Below are 16421 nucleotides of genomic sequence, written 5' to 3' on the forward strand. Positions count from 1 at the left end.
CATAGTGATTAATGAATAATAATGAACCTGCCAAGGGAGTTATTCTTCGTGATTAATTACAAAGCCTCACCTCACATAGCCGTAGTGTCTATCTTCATTTCTACCACACATTTGTCTGTAATTATACATACAATATATTAGAAATACCGAAGAGTATATATACACAAATACACAAACGCCATGACCATAAACATGCAATGTTTATATTTGTATTCCTTTCATTAGGGATGGATACGCTGTCATTTTTAAATTTATTTTTTATTAAGTATGATAAATCTATGACATGACAAATGGAAAATGATGGATAGTATGATAAATGGAAAACAGAGATCTGGCTGAGTATTTCAGCAAGTCATCTGTGAAGTCTAGACAAGGGGCCATTTTCCTCCTCTCTCATGGTTGTATGGGAGGGGGGTGGGGGGCTTGAATGGTTAGCTGCAGTAGGGGTGAGGCAGGGTGAATTAGGAGCCAGAGAGGGTGATTTAGGGGGAGTCCTCCCCCAATGGTCTGAGGCCCACATGGAGAGCACTGGGGGTAACTATTAGCCCAAGAAAATGGCATCTCTGGAGCACATCATCATCTATCAGGCATGGCACATACACACACACACACATACACGCACACGCACACATACGCACACATACGCACACGCACACGCACACACACATACGCACACGCACACAAACACACACACACACACACACACAGAGTTGCTATCAGACATGGTACTGCGATGGTGGGAGAGAGAGAGGGGGCGAGGGAGAGGGGATGCGGAGCTATGCTGCCTGATTACTGATGAGCTATCTGCACCCAGCCTGTGAGACACACACACACACACACACACACACACACACACACACACACAGCCTCCCTCTGGAAGAGTCCTGCTGCGGCCACACTGACAGTGCCATAACTCCTGTCTATGGGTGTACAAATGGGTCTCTATGACATAGGCTCAGCAGAGCGCAGAGGGGGAGATGACGTTTGTGTCTGCACCTTGTGAGAGGCTGTCTCGCCACGTTCCCATCCGAGCCGGTGTGTGCGTAATTGTGTATGTGTGTGTGTGGAGAATGTTTGTGTATGTCTGTTCTGTGTGTCTGCCTGTGTGTATGTCTAAGCTTCGTCCAAGTGTGTGTGTGTGTGTGTGTGTGTGTGTGTGTTCGTGTGTGTGTTTGAGTGTGTGTGTGTGTGTGTGTGTGTGTGAGTGTGTGTCTTTGTATGTCTCCCTGCTTCGTGTGTGTGTGAGTATGTGTGTACGTCTGTCTGTTTTCATCAGTACGTGTGCTTGTTTGTGCCTATATGTTTGCGTGCAGGCGGCCTGTTCACACCTGTGTAGGTCTGTCTACACCAATTGAACCCATAAAACCAGGTCAACGCACGACACAGTGTACTAAGGACATTCAAAACAGTGTCTCTATGATCACATATGACTCATATTCTCAGTTCTGTCATAAAATACCATACATTCCATGTTTGATTTCTCTGTGTAAAGCTGTGTTGATGGAATGAGTTCATGTCTGTGTGCTCTGGGCTGCCCAATGAACCAAGTACACCTCCCTGGACAGCTTTCGTCTGGACCTCACAGTAGGCCTAACCCCCCCCCCCCCCAGGATGGAGACACATTAATATTAACCATATCAAACAATATTAGCATACTTAATGTGCTCACAATCAAATCAAATCGTTGCTGCATATGATAGATTATGTCGACCGATGATTAGGCTACGCTACGCAACCCAGCTGGCAAATTCAACAGCGATTCAACCTTGCTCCATAACGTTGATTAATCTGTGAATAAATGTTCAAATGCTGGCTGGGATGACATTCGTTAGGACTATAATCGTTATGATTCATGCAGTTTTCTTTGTCTTCCTTTCACTGTTATTGACCAATATTGAAATAATATCAAATATTATTGAAGAGGCAGTGGTGCAGGAATTGTGGTAGTCATTGAGATGTGGTGCAGCAGTTATATAGTAGTAGTAGTAGTAGTAGTAGTAGTAGTAGTAGTAGTAGTAGTAGTAGTAGTAGTAGTAAATGGATGTCTCATATGTGTTGAGGTTAATCAGCTGACTGTGGTCCTTTTATTTAGACCTGTGTGTGTGTGTGTGTGTGTGTGTGTGCGTGTGTGTGTGTGTGTTTGCGTGTGTGTGTGCACGCACGTTCACAAGTGTGTCCAGTTTGTGTATACAGCATGTGTGTGTGCCCGTGCATGCGTATATATGTGTGTGTGTGTGTGTGTGTGTGTGCGTGTGTGAGAATGTGTATCCTACAAGCAGTTCCTGCAGCGTCTGTGTACCTCTCATTCCCATGTGTAGAGAGGATAGCAGCGGTCCTGTCCACTCATGCATGCAGGCAGTCAGCTCATATCTCCTGGGACCATGTCCTCCTGTGGTCTCCTAACCCCCCCTGTTCACCCACCCTGGCAAGCCCCCTCCCCCATCTGCCCTACTATGGGACTATGAGACCCCATAAGTTTGCCCCAACCCCCCCCTCACCGCCCTTACCTTACCATCCCCTCACCGCCTATCCCCACCCCCCCACTTTGGCATCCCCCGCGGACACGTTCACAGTGAATGCCCTTATTTAGTCGTTTAATTAGACAACCGTGCTTGGCTTCGGGGCATGAGGGTTGAGGCAAAGGGGGTGGGGTCTGGGCACAGGGGGTGTTGGGGGTGGGGCTTGGGCACAGGGGGTGTTGGGGGTGGGGTGTGGGCACAGAGGTTGTTGGGGGTGGGGGGTGGGCACAGGGGGTGTTGGGGGTGGTAGTGGTCTGGGCACAGGGGGTGGGGTGTGGGCACAGGGGGTGGGGTCTGGGCACAGGGGGTGTTGGGGGTGGGGCTTGGGCACAGAGGTTGTTGGGGGTGGGGTCTGGGCACAGGGGGTTGTTGAGGGTGGGGGTTGGGCACAGGGGTTGTTGGGGTTAGGGTCTGGGCACAGGGGGTGTTGGGGGTGGTAGTGGTCTGGGCACAGGGGGTGTTGGGGTGGGGAGTGGGCACAGGGGGTGGGGTCTGGGCACAGGGGGTGTTGGGGGTGGGGCTTGGGCACAGAGGTTGTTGGGGTTAGGGTCTGGGCACAGAGGTTGTTGGGGGTGGGGTCTGGGCACGGGGGGTGTTGGGGGTGGGGTCTGGGCACAGGAGGTGTGTTACTAGTTGGGGCACAGGAGTTGTAGTGGTCAGGGCACAGGTGGTGTTGGTGGTAGATGTAGTGGTCAGGGCACAGGCGGTGTTGGAGGTAGGTGGTCTGATGGGGGTTGTGATTAGGTAATGGCTAGCATCACATTCTTTAAAAGCAGTTCAGCTTGCATACTTCTAACAATCCAATGACCAAAATGTCCAATGATCCCATATGGTACAGCTACCACACTATGTTTAGTATTTAATTGGAGATGATTCAGGCTTGCTGGGTAAACATGCATATGAGCAAATTAGGTCAGGGCTGATACCCAATTGTATTAGAATATCCATTGAAAGTCACACATGTGCCATCCAGAGAAGGCTAGCATTTTAATGCAATGGAATGGACTGAAGAATGGTCGCAAACACATACGCCATCCTGGTCGCTCACTTCAGTCTAGTTAGTCATAAGACGACTTCAGCTTCTCTCATTTGTTTGATTTTACCTTTATTTAACCAGGTGAGAACCTTGAGGTTGGAAACCTCATTTGCGAAGGCGACACGGCAACAAAGCTAACTTGACGCATGCAGTTTAAACAACGAATGGTCTCCAACAGTACAGCGTTGCATACTGCTCTTTGATGGTTACCTGCCCTTGAGAAAGGCTGAGCTCCCTCTACAACGCTATATTGACTCTGAAGGTTCCAGAAGGAATGAAGCTTTCCCTGCTCATACTGTCTGACAGTTGTGCATTTTTCATGCAGCAAGAGCAGACTGAAAGTGTGACAGACTGAGGATAGAGCGTGCAGCGGATTGTGTTTAATCTTCACTACCATACTTATTATGATTTTGCCAGGAGCAAGTGTACGATATACGATAACATCCCAATTTTGGGGAAAAAAACTCTCTTTGCCCAGACAATTTATTTTGTGGCAGGACCGTGGTAGTCATAGCAACACAATGGTGATAAGTATGTGAGTGAGTGAGTGAGTGAGTGTGTGTGTGTGTGTGTGTGTTCGTGTGTGTGTGTGTCTGTGTGTGTGTGTGTACGTGTGTGTGCGTGTGTGCGCGTGTGTGTGCGTGTGTGTGTGTGTGTGTGTGTGTCTGTGTGTGTGTGTGTGTGTACGTGTGTGTGTGTACGTGTGTGTGCGTGTGAGTGTGTGTCTGTGTGTGTGAGTGTGTGTGCATGCGCGTGTGTGTGTCTGTGTGAAGTGAGTCGGCTGGGGGGTTTTCAAACTAAAAAACATTCATGTCAATGTCACTGAATGAAAAAACATGACCTTGATGAGTCTATGTATTGAACCATTCTATTCCCTCAGTCTTGCCAAACACAGCTTATCAAAAAACCCTTCTGCTATATTCAGTGCAGTTATACACAACATATGAATATGGGTACGTCTGGGTAAATAGAAATAGATTTATATAACAGCGATTCACCCTATGTGTAATACCTCTCCATTTGCATCTTTTAGAATTTGAAGCTTTTGTCTTGTATTGTTCACAGTGAGAGAAAAAACACCTGCCCCAACCTGACCTTGGCACAGAGAGAAAGACATTTTAATTAATGGCCTTTAATATTCAGAGAAGCATCTACCGCTAATAATCAACCCAACCGCTAACCTTTTATTGTTCCTCTGACTTTGATGTTTCTACACTGATGTATCCGTACACCTCCGTTCCTGCCTCGCACAGCACTCTCTTTCTCTCCCCAAAGGCCGGTGCAGAATAACATCTGTACATCTAAATACCACTGTATATATCTGTATATTGTTCCATTTCTCTTTTTTTAAATGTATTATTATTACTGTTATTATATTACTATTATATTTCTATTATTATAATGCCTCACTGTTTTTCTTTTATAATTACTGCCATTTTTCTCTTGCGGCTGCAATGTTGAGGAACCAAAGAGTAAGAAGTGTACTCTCTTATACTTGTATAATGGGAGGTAACAATAACAATAACACCGATTCTGATTCTGAATAAAAGCAGTTTCTCTACCATTACAGCACCCTGCCAGGCTAACTTCAATATGTATGTTGAAAAGCTGGGACCGCTGGGACCATAAATACAGAAAATATATGCACTCACTGCAGTGTAAGTCGCTTTGGATAAAAGTGTCAGCTAAATAATAATAATAATAATAATTATTATTATTATTATCGAAAAACCAGTGTCCTAGAGTCTCCTTTCTTTTCAAGTTACTAGTTTTGTACAACATTTAGGTGTGCAAACATTTTCTACCAATCTTTTCAAAAGTGTGTATTACCACATCCCCATAATGGTGGTTGAGGGGCCTACAGTACCAGTCCAAAGTTTGGACACACTTTCCTATTCAATTGAATGGGAAAGTGTGCCAAACTTTTGACTGGTACTGTAGATAGTGTGGGAATAGTACAGTGACTGTGAAATGCTGCTATATGTTGAAAAAGCCAGGAATTCACCTTCACCAAGTGTGTGTGTGTGTGTGTGTGTGTGTGTGTGTGTGTGTGTGTGTGTGTGTGTGAGAGAGAGAGAGAGAGAGAGAGAGAGAGAGAGAGAGAGAGAGAGAGAGAGAGAGAGAGAGAATGGTTGAGCTCCAAATGGCAGATAAAAGCAAATCATCCTTTAACCAGATCATCCAGATAAAATTACCCTCAATCATAGAGAGAGCTATTAACTTTTAAAATTCTGCTGACTACTGTGCCAGCGGTAAAGGATGTGGAGCGTGCGGCTCTTAGTGAGATGAGGATGAAGAGAATGTGGGACATAGAGACTCAAGTGGAGGATGCAGGGGACTGCAAAGGGATGGGAGGGAGGAGGGATAACTACTCCAAGGACAAACCGGAGAGGTATCGGGCAGTAACTGCTAAGAGAAACTACTGTGACACACAACAACATACTGAAATACCATCTACAAGCTCCGCAGGAATAAAGCCCTGATTGAATCTGACGTGGCTAGTGAAATTGGCTTAGGGGTATTGATTTCTGGAGCAAATACGATGACTCAAAGTACTTAACCCTAACCCTAACAAAAAAGGGGTCAAGACTGTGTTCTATGGAACAAATATCTATTATCTTAAAAATAAAACAACCATTTGTTATAGCTATATGGTTACAGGCTATTGGCACAAGAAATAGATCAGCATATTAGGGTGTAGTACCCTATGAAAAAGGCCCATCTAGTATCAGAGACTACGCGTGACAGCAGATCTTCTGACAAGGTTGCCACCTTGTGTCTAAAATGGTGCATAACAGTTTGGGTTAAATATTACGCAGGCACTTGGGTGTCCATGTGCCAAACAATGTGGGTCCTATTTTACGGGCGTAGGTTCTTGGAACGTGTAGTTCCGGTCACCGTCGCCGGTGTGAGGCCAAGTTCTACTAAGAACTACAACTCCCATACCCAGCGTCTGTTATTCTTCTCTCGTGTGGCGTCGAACAACATGGCGTCTTGGTAAAACGAAGAGAATTCGCCAGGAACTTGTTTTCAACTAAGTTAGCGTATCAAGGTTACTATTCAAAGTTTCATTCCTACATTTACGCTCTTCTACCGTATTATGTTGCATGTGTGCAGTGCTATGTGTAATAATTTACAAGATGGATTTACTAACACTACTAGCAACCCGCTAACGTTGTGCGTATCTGCTTAGCTTGGCAATAGGCAGCGATGCAGTGGTAACTTGTGGCTTGGACTTGTGGACTGCACTGACTTTGACAACACACTAAAGTGTACAATATGTCAGGAGGCAGTCTAGCTTAGCTAATGACCCGATCAGCGAGAGTTGCTTATGGTGCTTTTCCACTACAGGGCCAGCCCGGGTCAGCCCGGTTTATTATCCTTTTTCCACTGCCAAAAGTACCCGTGCCATTTCTGGTATCCAGACGCTCAAACTGATCTTTTTCTGCGCTTTAACAGATGGCTGGTGATCCTTCAGACAAGAAGGATGGGGAACCCTCGGGGCAAAGCAAGGAGAACCGAGAACGGAACCGAGATCGTAAAGGCTCCCCCTCGAAGGAACGGAAACCACCACGCCAACGCTCCAAATCTGCAGACAGGTAATGAGAGACGAGTCTGTAGTGCTAAAACACAACATAGGAGGAATGCTCTTTGACCATCACGTGCTTCCATAATGTATCATCTTATGTAAAAGGTTTCCAATGTATGGGCTGCTTTTTCCAGTGCTACTGAACTCAGTATGTTGTGCTGCTGCTGCTGCGACCTGCCATCGACAACTTGCCTATGACAATGCCATTGTCATTTAATGTAGTCACATACAACACATCTCTATTCTAATGAGTGATGACTGGAAGAATGACCTAACGTACCTAACAATGTGTATTACCTGTCCTAACTTTGCAGAGATCGGCGTAAGGTAGATAAAGATAGAGACAAAGAGCGCGACAGGGACAAGGACAGAGAGCGGGGCCGCAAGGACAGAGACAAGGACAGCCATCGCCGGGACAGAGACCGCAAGAAGTCCAGGTATGCGGGGTGTCCTTAAGGTCCCTGTGTGACTGCCATCATCTGAGTCCTGAAACAGTTCATTAATTCATTCACTCACTCATTATTAAGGCCAAATCTATCAAATCAATACTTGTTATGTTCACGAGTAACCTCTCATCTAAGATTTATGATGTGTGATGGGATTCATAGTTTTATTTTCAATTTGTTTTTCAATTTGAGTGGTTGTTTGAGTGGTTGCTCTGTGTTCCAGAAGCACCTCCCCAAAGGGGAAGGACAGGGTAAAGAGGGATTTGAAAAAAGAAAAAGGGGAGGAGGATGACGATGATGACAAAAAGAAGAAAGAAAAGGTATGAAATAATCTTTCTAAAGCCCAACTGAGAAACAGGTGGTACATCTCAAATTCTGGTGTTTTTTATTTTTTATTTTTAAACCGTTTCTGCCTGTCTCTTTCTTTCTCAGGCACAGCCACTGTCTCTGGAGGAGCTTCTTGCCAAAAAGAAAGCAGAGGAGGAGGCCGAGGCGAAGGTGGGAGTGGGAGTGGGACTGTTCTCCTCTTCTGTTTGGGGGTTGCCATGAAAAGAACAATACAATGTCGATTTCTGATACGCTGTTTTACCTCAAAATGTATTTTGATGTGTTCATGTTTTAAACCACTCTCCCCATCTCCTCTCACTCTCCCCATCTCCTCTCTCTCTCCCCATCTCCTCTCACTCTCCCCATCTCCTCTCTCTCTCCCCATCTCCTCTCTCTCTCCCCATCTCCTCTCACTCTCCCCATCTCCTCTCTCTCTCCCCATCTCCTCTCACTCTCCCCATCTCATCTCTCTCTCCCCATCTCCTCTCTCTCTCCCCATCTCCTCTCTCTCTCCCCATCTCCTCTCACTCTCCCCATCTCCTCTCTCTCTCCCCATCTCCTCTCTCTCTCCCCATCTCCTCTCACTCTCCCCATCTCCTCTCTCTCTCCCCATCTCCTCTCACTCTCCCCATCTCCTCTCTCTCTCCCCATCTCCTCTCTCTCTCCCCATCTCCTCTCACTCTCCCCATCTCCTCTCACTCTCCCCATCTCCTCTCTCTCTCCCCATCTCCTCTCTCTCTCCCCATCTCCTCTCACTCTCCCCATCTCCTCTCTCTCTCCCCATCTCCTCTCACTCTCCCCATCTCATCTCTCTCTCCCCATCTCCTCTCACTCTCCCCATCTCCTCTCTCTCTCCCCATCTCCTCTCTCTCTCCCCATCTCCTCTCACTCTCCCCATCTCCTCTCTCTCTCCCCATCTCCTCTCACTCTCCCCATCTCCTCTCTCTCTCCCCATCTCCTCTCACTCTCCCCATCTCCTCTCTCTCTCCCCATCTCCTCTCACTCTCCCCATCTCATCTCTCTCTCACCATCTCCTCTCTCTCTCCCCTTCTCCTCTCTCTCTCCCCATCTCCTCTCTCTCTCCCCATCTCCTCTCTCTCTCCCCATCTCCTCTCTCTCTCCCCATCTCCTCTCTCTCTCCCCATCTCCTCTCTCTCTCCCCATCTCCTCTCTCTCTCCCCATCTCCTCTCACTCTCCCCATCTCCTCTCTCTCTCCCCATCTCCTCTCTCTCTCCCCATCTCCTCTCTCTCCCCTTCTCCTCTCTCTCTCCCCATCTCCTCTCTCTCCCCCCATCTCCTCTCTCTCTCCCCATCTCCTCTCTCTCTCTCCATCTCCTCTCTCTCCCCCTTCTCCTCTCTCTCTCCCCTCTCCTCTCCCCATCTCCTCTCTCTCTCCCCATCTCCTCTCTCTCTCCCCATCTCCTCTCTCTCTCCCCATCTCCTCTCTCTCCCCCCATCTCCTCTCTCTCCCCCCATCTCCTCTCTCTCTCCCCATCTCCTCTCTCTCTCCCCATCTCCTCTCTCTCTCTCCATCTCCTCTCTCTCTCCCCTTCTCCTCTCTCTCTCCCCATCTCCTCTCTCTCTCCCCTCTCTCTCCCCATCTCCTCTCTCTCTCCCCTCTCTCTCCCCATCTCCTCTCTCTCTCCCCATCTCCTCTCTCTCTCCCCATCTCCTCTCTCTCTCCCCTTCTCCCCTCTCTCTCCCCATCTCCTCTCTCTCTCCCCTCTCTCTCCCCATCTCCTCTCTATCTCCCCATCTCCTCTCTCTCCCCCCATCTCCTCTCTCTCCCCCCATCTCCTCTCTCTCTCCCCATCTCCTCTCTCTCTCCCCATCTCCTCTCTCTCTCCCCTTCTCCTCTCTCTCTCCCCATCTCCTCTCTCTCTCTCCCCATCTCCTCTCTCTCTCCCCATCTCCTCTCTCTCCCCCCATCTCCTCTCTCTCTCCCCATCTCCTCTCTCTCTCCCCATCTCCTCTCTCTCTCTCCATCTCCTCTCTCTCTCCCCTTCTCCTCTCTCTCTCTCCCCATCTCCTCTCTCTCTCTCCCCATCTCCTCTCTCTCTCTCCCCATCTCCTCTCTCTCCCCCCATCTCCTCTCTCTCTCCCCATCTCCTCTCTCTCTCCCCATCTCCTCTCTCTCTCTCCATCTCCTCTCTCTCTCCCCATCTCCTCTCTCTCTCCCCTTCTCCTCTCTCTCTCCCCTTCTCCTCTCTCTCTCCCCATCTCCTCTCTCTCTCCCCATCTCCTCTCTCTCTCCCCATCTCCTCTCTCTCTCCCCATCTCCTCTCTCTCTCCCCATCTCCTCTCACTCTCCCCATCTCCTCTCTCTCTCCCCATCTCCTCTCTCTCTCCCCATCTCCTCTCTCTCTCTCCACATCTCCTCTCTCTCTCCCCATCTCCTCTCTCTCTCCCCTTCTCCTCTCTCTCTCCCCATCTCCTCTCTCTCTCCCCTTCTCCTCTCTCTCTCCCCATCTCCTCTCTCTCTCCCCTTCTCCTCTCTCTCTCCCCATCTCCTCTCTCTCTCCCCTTCTCCTCTCTCTCTCTCCCCTTCTCCTCTCTCTCTCCCCTTCTCCTCTCTCTCTCCCCATCTCCTCTCTCTCTCCCCTTCTCCTCTCTCTCTCCCCATCTCCTCTCTCTCTCCCCTTCTCCTCTCTCTCTCCCCTTCTCCTCTCTCTCTCCCCATCTCCTCTCTCTCTCCCCATCTCCTCTCTCTCTCCCCTTCTCCTCTCACTCTCCCCATCTCCTCTCTCTCTCCCCATCTCCTCTCTCTCTCCCCATCTCCTCTCTCTCTCCCCATCTCCTCTCTCTCTCCCCTTCTCCTCTCCCTCCCCTCCTCTCTCCCCTTCAGCCCAAGTTCTTGTCTAAGGCAGAGCGAGAGGCGGAGGCTATGAAGAGGAGGGAGCAGCAGACGGAGGACAGGAAGAAGACGATCGACGAGGAGAGGAAGAAGAGGAGGGTGTTCCAGGACACTGGGAGGAAGATGATGGGTGAGGGAGGGCAGACGTAGGGGCTAGTCTGGTTGTCCTAGGTTTGGATCTGTTTGGGTTTTTTAGGTCTCTGGCAGTATTCTTGCAGGCTTTTCTACTGTTTAACAGCAGTTTTCCAGTTGACTGTTTTTAGCTCCCTGACGGACGTGTCTGTGTCACAGAGGACCCCCAGGAGAGGGACAGACGGGAACGCAGAGAGCGGATGGAGCGGGAGAACAACGGGGACCAGGACCAAGACGACGGAAGACAGAAGATCAGAGAGGAGAAGGACAAGGGCAAGGAGCTGCAGGCCATCAAGGTCAGTTGTCCCGAGACAACCTGCCATCATTCGGATTGGTTAAGCCAAGTTGTTACGGTGTTAGTCATGAGCCGTAGTATGATTGGCTCATTCGGGTGTACTGGTCTGTCACTCTCGCTAGGAGCGCTACCTGGGCGGGGTTAAGAAGCGCCGGAGGACACGTCACCTGAACGACAGGAAGTTTGTCTTCGAGTGGGACGCCTCTGAGGACACGTCGACAGACTACAACCCCATGTGAGTGGCTGGCTAAAAGCATCACCCTATCCTCCCTCTATCCCCCCGCTCTCTCTTTCTATCTCACTCTTTTTGCTCTTTTGGGCCCTTTGTTACTTCTCTTTCCCCTTTAATATCTCTCTCTCTCTCTCTCTCTCTCTCTCTCTTCCTCTCTCTCTCTGTCTCTGTCTCTCTCTCTCTCTCTCTCTTCCTCTCTCTGTCTCTCTCTCTCTCTGCCTCTCTCTCTCTCTGCCTCTCTCTCTTCCTCTCTCTGCCTCTCTCTCTCTTCCTCTCTCTCTCTTTCTCTCTCTCTCTGCCTCTCTCACTCTCTTCCTCTCTATCTCTTTCTCTCTCTGCCTCTCTCACTGTCTCTCTCTCTCTCCATCTCAGTTACAAGGAGAAGCACCATGTGCAGCTCTATGGGCGGGGCTTCATCGCTGGCATCGACCTGAAGCAGCAGAAGAGAGACCAGTCCCATTTCTACGGTGATCTGATGGAGAACAGACGCACGCTTGAGGAGAAGGAGCAGGAGGAGTAAGTCACTTTTTTTTTTTACACACACACACTTTATTATATGCCTTTAATATATCCATAAGCACAAGTTTTACATCATTATTATATCCTCATAATATAAGTACTCATGTAATCCAGTTGCACTGACAAACCCACCTTTTCACATTCAAACAACTCTTAGCGATGGATACGCTTGCTGTACTAACCCCCTACACTACCCAGCGTGTGACTGACCGTTGTCCCCCGCCCCCCCCCCCCCCCTTCCTTCCCCTTCCCTCCCCAAGGGTGAGACTGAAGAAGGTGCGTAAGAAGGAGGCCAAGCAGCGTTGGGACGACAGACACTGGTCTCAGAAGAAGCTGGAGGAGATGACGGACAGAGACTGGCGAATCTTCAGAGAAGACTACAGCATCACCACCAAGGGAGGCAAGATCCCCAACCCCATCAGGAACTGGAAGGAGTACGCTCTCCCCCCTCACATCGTGGAGGTCATCGACGCTTGTGGTTACAAGGTCAGCTTTAAACCATCTTTAACCTTCCCCAGTTAACCCTCTCCCCCTCCCCTTCCCATGTGTCCCCAGTACTACCGTAATTAGGCCCCTATACTTTCTTTTATTTATTTTTTTGTTTCTTTTTATTATTACTACTCGATTCTTTCAGTTTGTAACGCACAAACACAGGTACCTAGCACCGAAGCTACTGTGTCCTTTAATCGTTCTTACCATTGTTTCTTTTTTACCCAGGATCCCACACCTATCCAGAGACAAGCCATCCCCATTGGCTTACAGAACCGTGACATCATTGGTGTCGCTGAGACGGGTAGCGGTAAAACGGCCGCCTTCCTCATTCCCCTATTGGTCTGGATCACAACCCTGCCCAAGATTGACAGGTACGATTGTAGTATTACGGACATTTCTGCTTTATTGGGATAGAGACAGTAGAGATTGACAGAGATTGATAACGAGGGACCCTGCGATCATACAGTTTGCGCTTTAATGCGCTACACCACTAAGCACCCGCACCCTCTCATTCTCTTCCGCCTGTGTAGGATTGAGGACTCGGACCAGGGGCCGTACGCTGTGATCCTGGCGCCCACCCGTGAGCTGGCCCAACAGATCGAGGAGGAGACCCTCAAGTTCGGTAAACCTCTGGGCATCCGCACGGTGGCCGTGATCGGAGGAATCTCCAGAGAGGACCAGGGCTTCCGCCTCAGGATGGGCTGCGAGGTCAGACACTCTGGAATCTCACGCACACACACACACACACACATATTTTACATTTACACTTCAACCATTTAGTGGACGCGTTTATCCAAAGCGACTTACAAGATTACAGACACAATCTCTCTGGAGTCATTTAGGGCTATGTGCCTAAGGGCACACTAGTGGCGGTGTTCCCAGGTGGAACTCATTACCTTCTCATCACCAGTCCAACTCACTATCCACTAGGCCACCACACACACACACACACACACACACACACACACACACACAGAGACAGGTCCAATCTTCTAGCTAATAGGAAGATAACCTATTTTTTCTGTTCTCCTGACAGATTGTGATCGCCACCCCGGGTCGTCTCATTGACGTGTTGGAGAACCGGTACCTGGTTCTGGGTCGCTGTACGTACGTGGTACTGGATGAGGCCGATCGTATGATTGACATGGGCTTCGAGCCGGACGTCCAGAAGATTCTGGAATACATCCCAGTGACCAACCAGAAACCAGACACAGACGAGGCAGAGGACCCAGAGAAAATGTTGATGAACTTCGAGTCTGGAAAACACAAGTACAGACAGGTATGAGAGTCTGACACACACACACACACACACACACACACACTCACTCACATGTGCACGTTCACAGACAAATTGCCTTTTGATAAATACACACACCAGCTTAGAATGAAATAATGACGTTTATGTAATAATTTCGGTATGTACGATAATTCCTGCTGTGTGTCCCTCCGTGTCCTCTCCTTCCTCCTCCATCCTCTCTCTCTCTGTCCCTCCTCCTCTCTTCCAGACGGTCATGTTCACCGCCACCATGCCCGCGGCGGTGGAGCGGCTGGCCCGTAACTACCTCCGTCGCCCGGCGGTCGTCTACATCGGCTCCGCAGGCAAACCCCACGAGAGAGTGGAACAGAAGGTCCTGCTCATGGGAGAGGGAGAGAAGAGGTAACACACACACACACACACAAAAACAAAAACAAAAACAAACAAACACACACATACACTCTCACCTTTCTTTCAATCATCCCCTCTACCCCCCTGTACAGTTTCCCTACTGTAAATAATAATAATAATAATCATTTTTTAAAAGGTCTTAATTCTCTTCTAGCATTATGACTGCGAATGGTCCCTGGCCTGAGCATAGAGAACTTTTTCTTGAGATGACTGATAGATAGATGATTCACTTACTTAGACAAATGTGGTTTTTTGTAAGTCGCTTTGGATAAAGGCGTCTGCTAAAATGCCACAAATGTAAACTGTAGGAATGGTGGCCTTAGTCTGAAGCTTGATACTCAGACTAACGGAGTCTTCTATGTTTTCCTTCGTTACAGGAAGAGGCTTCTGGATGTTCTGGGGCGTGGCTTCGAGCCGCCCATCATCATCTTCGTCAACCAGAAGAAGGGTGTCGACGTGCTGGCCAAGTCTCTGGAGAAGATGGGGGTGAGAGTCGTTTGGTTGTTGTGTGTCTAGTCTCACTATTCAGGAAGTACAGCAGGAACCAGCCTCCAAGCCCCAGCCTGGGGAGGAGTCGGCTGTAAAATGGTCCATTTGTAACTTTTACCTCCCCCCTCCCCCATCTCCCTCTCTCTCTCTCTCCCCTTTCTCCCCCCCAGTACAATGCCTGCACATTGCACGGTGGCAAGGGGCAGGAACAGAGAGAGTTTGCCCTGTCCAACCTGAAGGCCGGAGCCAAGGACATCCTGGTGGCTACAGACGTGGCCGGCAGAGGTATCGACATCCAGGACGTCTCCATGGTCCTCAACTACGACATGGCCAAGAACATCGAAGGTGAGACGCACCACCTCTTCACCTTTCTTATCTTTGTGGAGCTTCTTGTTATCTTAACGATCGCAGTGCCTTCACAGGATGTTTTGAAAAGCTCTTCTGTGCCTAACATGTCTGAGCTATTGTTATCTCTGTGCTCCAATGTTTAGTTTAGTTGTAGTTTGTTGATTTTGTTATTTCAAGTATGGTGACAAGATAAATATTTTCACTAGTCAGAATAGTGTCTTGTGGGTCATTGTCTGTCATGGGGGTATAGTGGTGGCCGAGTGGCTAGTGAGTTGGACTGGTGATCAGAAGGTTAGTGTTTTAAAAGTTTAAATCCCACCTGGGAACACCACCACTAGTGTGCCCTTGAGTAAGGCAACTTAACAGAGACTGTCCCTGTAACCACTAATTGTAAGTCGCTTAGGATCAAAAGCGGCTGCTAAACGTTTCAAATGTAAAACGTCATTCCCCTGGGATGGATGAACCGCAGGGTCCCCAGTTCGATTCCGGCCGGGACATATCCTGCATGTCATCCCTCCTCTCTCTCTCACCCATCCTTCCTGTCTAAATCTTTACTGCATCTGTCAATAAAATGAAAAATATGAGTGGGACTGCCCCACTCAGAAAAAATTACTTCGTCATTCCCTCTGTCCTGTTTTAAACCTCGGCCTCTCTCCGCTCCCCGCAGACTACATCCATCGTATCGGTCGTACGGGTCGCGCCGGAAAGAGCGGCGTGGCCCTCACCTTCCTCACCAAGGAGGACGCGTCCGTGTTCTACGACCTGAAGCAGGCCATCCTGGAGAGCCCCGTCTCCACCTGCCCCCCGGAGCTGACCAACCACCCCGAAGCCCAGCACAAGCCTGGCACCATCCTCACCAAGAAGAGGCGGGAGGAGACCATCTTCGCCTGAGGCTACGCCAAACCACCGTGTGTCCCACGAACCCCCCCCTGTCGGACCTCCTGTCTGCCTTCCAGAATAAACCCTTCTGGAAGTTTGTCGTTTTTTTTATTTTTTTTGTTTTTTATCATGTCTCTCCTACTCTCTCCCTCTCTCTCTTCTTGCAGTGTCTCAACACCCAGCTATTGCTTTTGGTATCTCATTCCTTTTTTTTCTTCTCCTCCTTCATCCCTTTTGGCACTGTCATCACTCTTTCATATAGCATAACTGTTCTACTGGGGTTAGGTCACTGTATGGTTCCATGCCTGGCTGGGTTGAGTGGCTTGTTGGTTATATATACCGAGCTGTCTGCTTTAGGCTCAGTTAGAAGTGATTCTAGAAGTTTCTAGAAGTGTCCGAGGGGAGGGGGGGCTGGCTGGGTGGGGGAAGGGGGGGGGGGGGGGCTTATTAATGCCATCAGAGCTCTGCCTCTCCACATTATTCAGAGACTATAGCCCCACAAAAGTGGGTACAAACATGAAGACAAAAGAGTGATAGTGTATCATGTATTTCTTCTTTTTTTTTTTTTACATTCAGTTCACTTGAGTTGATTGTGTT

The 16421-nt window shown here is 48.9% G+C and overlaps 1 protein-coding gene across 1 annotated transcript; it reads left to right on the top strand.

Annotated features, from left to right (window-relative positions):
- The first annotated feature begins 6526 nt into the window (after nt 1–6526).
- Nucleotides 6527–16219, top strand: ddx23 (DEAD (Asp-Glu-Ala-Asp) box polypeptide 23). Its single transcript, XM_080533122.1, has 17 exons — nt 6527–6607; nt 7015–7154; nt 7459–7581; nt 7814–7910; nt 8023–8088; nt 10764–10902; nt 11064–11200; nt 11322–11434; nt 11804–11947; nt 12211–12436; nt 12668–12813; nt 12973–13150; nt 13479–13721; nt 13948–14099; nt 14486–14594; nt 14768–14942; nt 15613–16219. The coding sequence occupies exons 2-17, from the start codon at nt 7015–7017 to the stop codon at nt 15834–15836; spliced, it is 2412 nt and encodes an 803-aa protein (XP_080389248.1). The 5' UTR covers nt 6527–6607; the 3' UTR covers nt 15837–16219.
- The last annotated feature ends 202 nt before the right edge of the window (nt 16220–16421 follow it).

The sequence above is a fragment of the Nansenia antarctica genome, assembly GCF_963989245.1.
Source record: "Nansenia antarctica genome assembly, chromosome: 6".
NCBI lineage: Eukaryota > Metazoa > Chordata > Actinopteri > Argentiniformes > Microstomatidae > Nansenia > Nansenia antarctica.